General features: G+C 40.4%; 1 protein-coding gene across 4 annotated transcripts in view; it reads right to left on the bottom strand.

Annotated features, from left to right (window-relative positions):
• LOC102196053 (pleckstrin homology domain-containing family A member 5) overlaps positions 1 to 2958 on the bottom strand; it is a 160467-nt gene that overhangs the window by 7757 nt on the left and 149752 nt on the right. For all 4 annotated transcript variants that reach the window (XM_005733217.2, XM_005733219.2, XM_005733218.2 and 1 more), the window contains 2 exons: positions 2426 to 2571; positions 1992 to 2146 (listed from right to left, as the gene is read on the bottom strand). In XM_005733217.2, the coding sequence (XP_005733274.1) occupies positions 1992 to 2146; positions 2426 to 2571 (301 nt within the window). The remainder of the gene's footprint in view (positions 1 to 1991; positions 2147 to 2425; positions 2572 to 2958) is intronic.

Genomic DNA, 2958 nt, shown 5'->3' with positions numbered 1-2958 from the left:
TCCTTTCAACAGCTACTGAAAGTTAGGGGACCTAGCTGCTATCGGATATTTATATAGAGATCCTCCAGCTTCAAACTGTATCACCCTTCAAGGACCTGCAGTTCAAAAAAAAGCTCCCCTCCGACAGCCAAACCCATCTGTTCTCTGATTGGATTGTTACATTTGTGATTGACATGACATTGACTAATCAGATGAAAGGAAGAAAAATAGGGTCAAAATCCATACTTGTAACTTGCAGGGGTTTTTTTTCTAAGTCCACACACAAATCTTTTTTACACATACAAATCTTTTTTACGCACACACAAATCTTTTTTACACATACAAATCTTTTTTACGCACGCACAAATCTTTTTTACACATACAAATCTTTTTTACGCACGCACAAATCTTTTTTACACATACAAATCTTTTTTACACACGCACAAATCTTTTTTACACATACAAATCTTTTTTACACATACAAAATATTTATGACCACATTTTGAGCCCATAGCAGCGCGTAACAGATAAATATTTGAAAAGAACCAGTCAGGCTGACTTGGTCCTGCAGAAAACTCCGACCCAGATGAAGGCCCTGGCAGGAGTAGTGGTCAGAAGAAAGCAAAGAAGCTATGCTGGGCACAACCTGAGCCAAGTCAGCTATACCTGCTGCGCGGGGAGAAATTATTAATATGCTTTTTGTGACATTTTTGTTTAGTGTAATTTTTCTAACATGAAATATTTGCCGTGGCTCCAAAAGGCTGGGAAACACTGCCGTAGAGGACAAACCAAGCTTCAAGTCCAAGAATGTCTGTAGGCTCTGAGACAGATGTGGGGAAGGGGAAAGAAGAATTTTGGCATTTCCAAACATTTCAAACCATTCAAAGCAGAAAACATGTGTCTTGTGTAGCTTCCTTGTATTTTTTCTTATCTCTCCATTACAGTGTATTCTATGGCTTTCTGAACCGCGAGATGCCCAGTGGTCAATATTCATCTCCCTAAAACAGTCACAGGGTCCATGACGACAAAAGCCATCAGAATGAACATCTCACAGCTGCAGCAAAACACACACAGAGTGGGCTTTTCTTCCACCTCTACAGCCAATACAACAAAAAAACTGAAAGCAGCCACCTGAGTTATTCCAGCTTCAGGTTAGACGCAGCATAAAGGTGCATGTAAAATGAAAACACTTATTTCTATATACACAGAGAGGAAAGTTAGATCGAACCACAAGTGGTCACGTAAGACTCATGTAGATGCTTTCTAAAGGCAGGAAAGCATAAGAGGGGTCACGCTTATCCTTCTTGATTGGTGTACAGTAAACATCACAGCCTGAAGCCTCTGGCAGCAGCTGTTAGCGTGAAGAAGAACAAGGATAAGTTCCTCATGCAGCAAAGTTTCAGCCCCGACACTTCAGTCTTCTTATCTTATACTTTTAGCTTAATGTAGATCTGCCAAAGTTCAATGACACATTTGATCAAATGTATTATCTATTCACATGTTGCAATAATATAAATAAAGTGATTTCTCCGCTTAGTAATCAATAAGCTGTAATTCTGGTTATGCAATGCCAAAATATCCACCGACTGTTGGATAACTCGTATATTTCTAAATGTACCTGTGCAACGCCCCACGATGATGTCAGCACACAACATTTCTGACTTATTTCAGTTTTCAACGTTGAACTTTCCCTCATACGTACACACAGAAACATGGATAATGACACAGGATTGGTGAGGATACAGAGCGTAGCTAAAGTTACTGCTGAAATAAATTAGTCTTGTTTGTAGTGTTTAAAGATACTTTGGTATCAGGTCAAAATGTCCAGTGGAAAAATGAAACTAACCTGAGAATCAGTTTTTACTAACGTCGGTTTAAAAAAGATGATCTCGACATACATGAGACATATGTAAGCCGTAAGATTAACCAGTGTAAATGTTTTCACGTGTGATGAGTTAATATGCCTTTGATTTGGGTACAAAGAGGTCTTATTTGAAAGACTTTTGACTTACATGCCAAAATACTGTTGCTGTGTTTTTTGTTGTCTGCTGTCAGCTGGTTGTATGAATCCAGGCTCTTCCCGAGGTTCTTATCTCCCCTCGACGGTTGTGTCATCTCTTCGACCTCGGGCTCAGGGCTTGGAGTCTCAGGCTCAACAATCTGGAAGCTACAGTTGGCAGAAGCAGAACAGGTCATAACGACTGATTAGTTTCAATGATGGACATCAGACTGTAGCTCAGTATTTTTACAGCATCTTGTTTTGCTTTTCTCTGTAATGACAGCAGAGAACAAATACTATCGAGTTGGTGCTCCAGTGAGCTGTGTTTCCAATGTAGCTCTAAGCTGTTGTGTCAGTGCAAAGATAGGTACACACACAGACACCCACAGACACAAACAGACACACACACAGACACCCACAGACACACACAGACACACACACAGACACCTGTTTTCAGTGGTGGCATTTGTAGGTGAGCTGGTCAGATCTTGCTCTCGGCTTTCATCGTCCTCGAAGGGCTCAAGGTTCACAATCTCCACCCGCTGAGGCTCCGTGCCCAAGTCCAGGATCACCACCTTTTGACTCTCACACAGCTAAAACACAGATTCACTTTCATGAGAGAATGCAGGGATCTGAAGGTTGGAAATAAATGCAGTGTCAGTTTAAGAAATGATTCAAAGCAAACTGACTGTGGCTGTTTTTACACAACAGCTACGACTGTATGATATGAAGTGTGCTGTTGGAGTTGGTACAGACAGCTGAAGCCTGTTAAAGGGCGACTAATGTCATTCTGAGTCAGCATTATTAGTATAGTATTTATTTATTGTCATTGTCAAGAACAATGAAATTGCGTTTGGGGCTTCCATACAACCCAAAAAAAGAAGAAAATAATAAATACCCCTTAAAACCCAAGTGTACATATTTAACCCAGTGTGACTCCAATGCAATAGACAATCCTTAGCAATAACATGAGAACATGA

This window comes from Pundamilia nyererei, unplaced genomic scaffold, assembly GCF_000239375.1.
Source record: "Pundamilia nyererei isolate P.nyererei 1_Seehausen unplaced genomic scaffold, PunNye1.0 scaffold00050, whole genome shotgun sequence".
Classification (NCBI taxonomy): domain Eukaryota; kingdom Metazoa; phylum Chordata; class Actinopteri; order Cichliformes; family Cichlidae; genus Pundamilia; species Pundamilia nyererei.
This window is presented reverse-complemented; position numbering and strand designations above follow the sequence as displayed.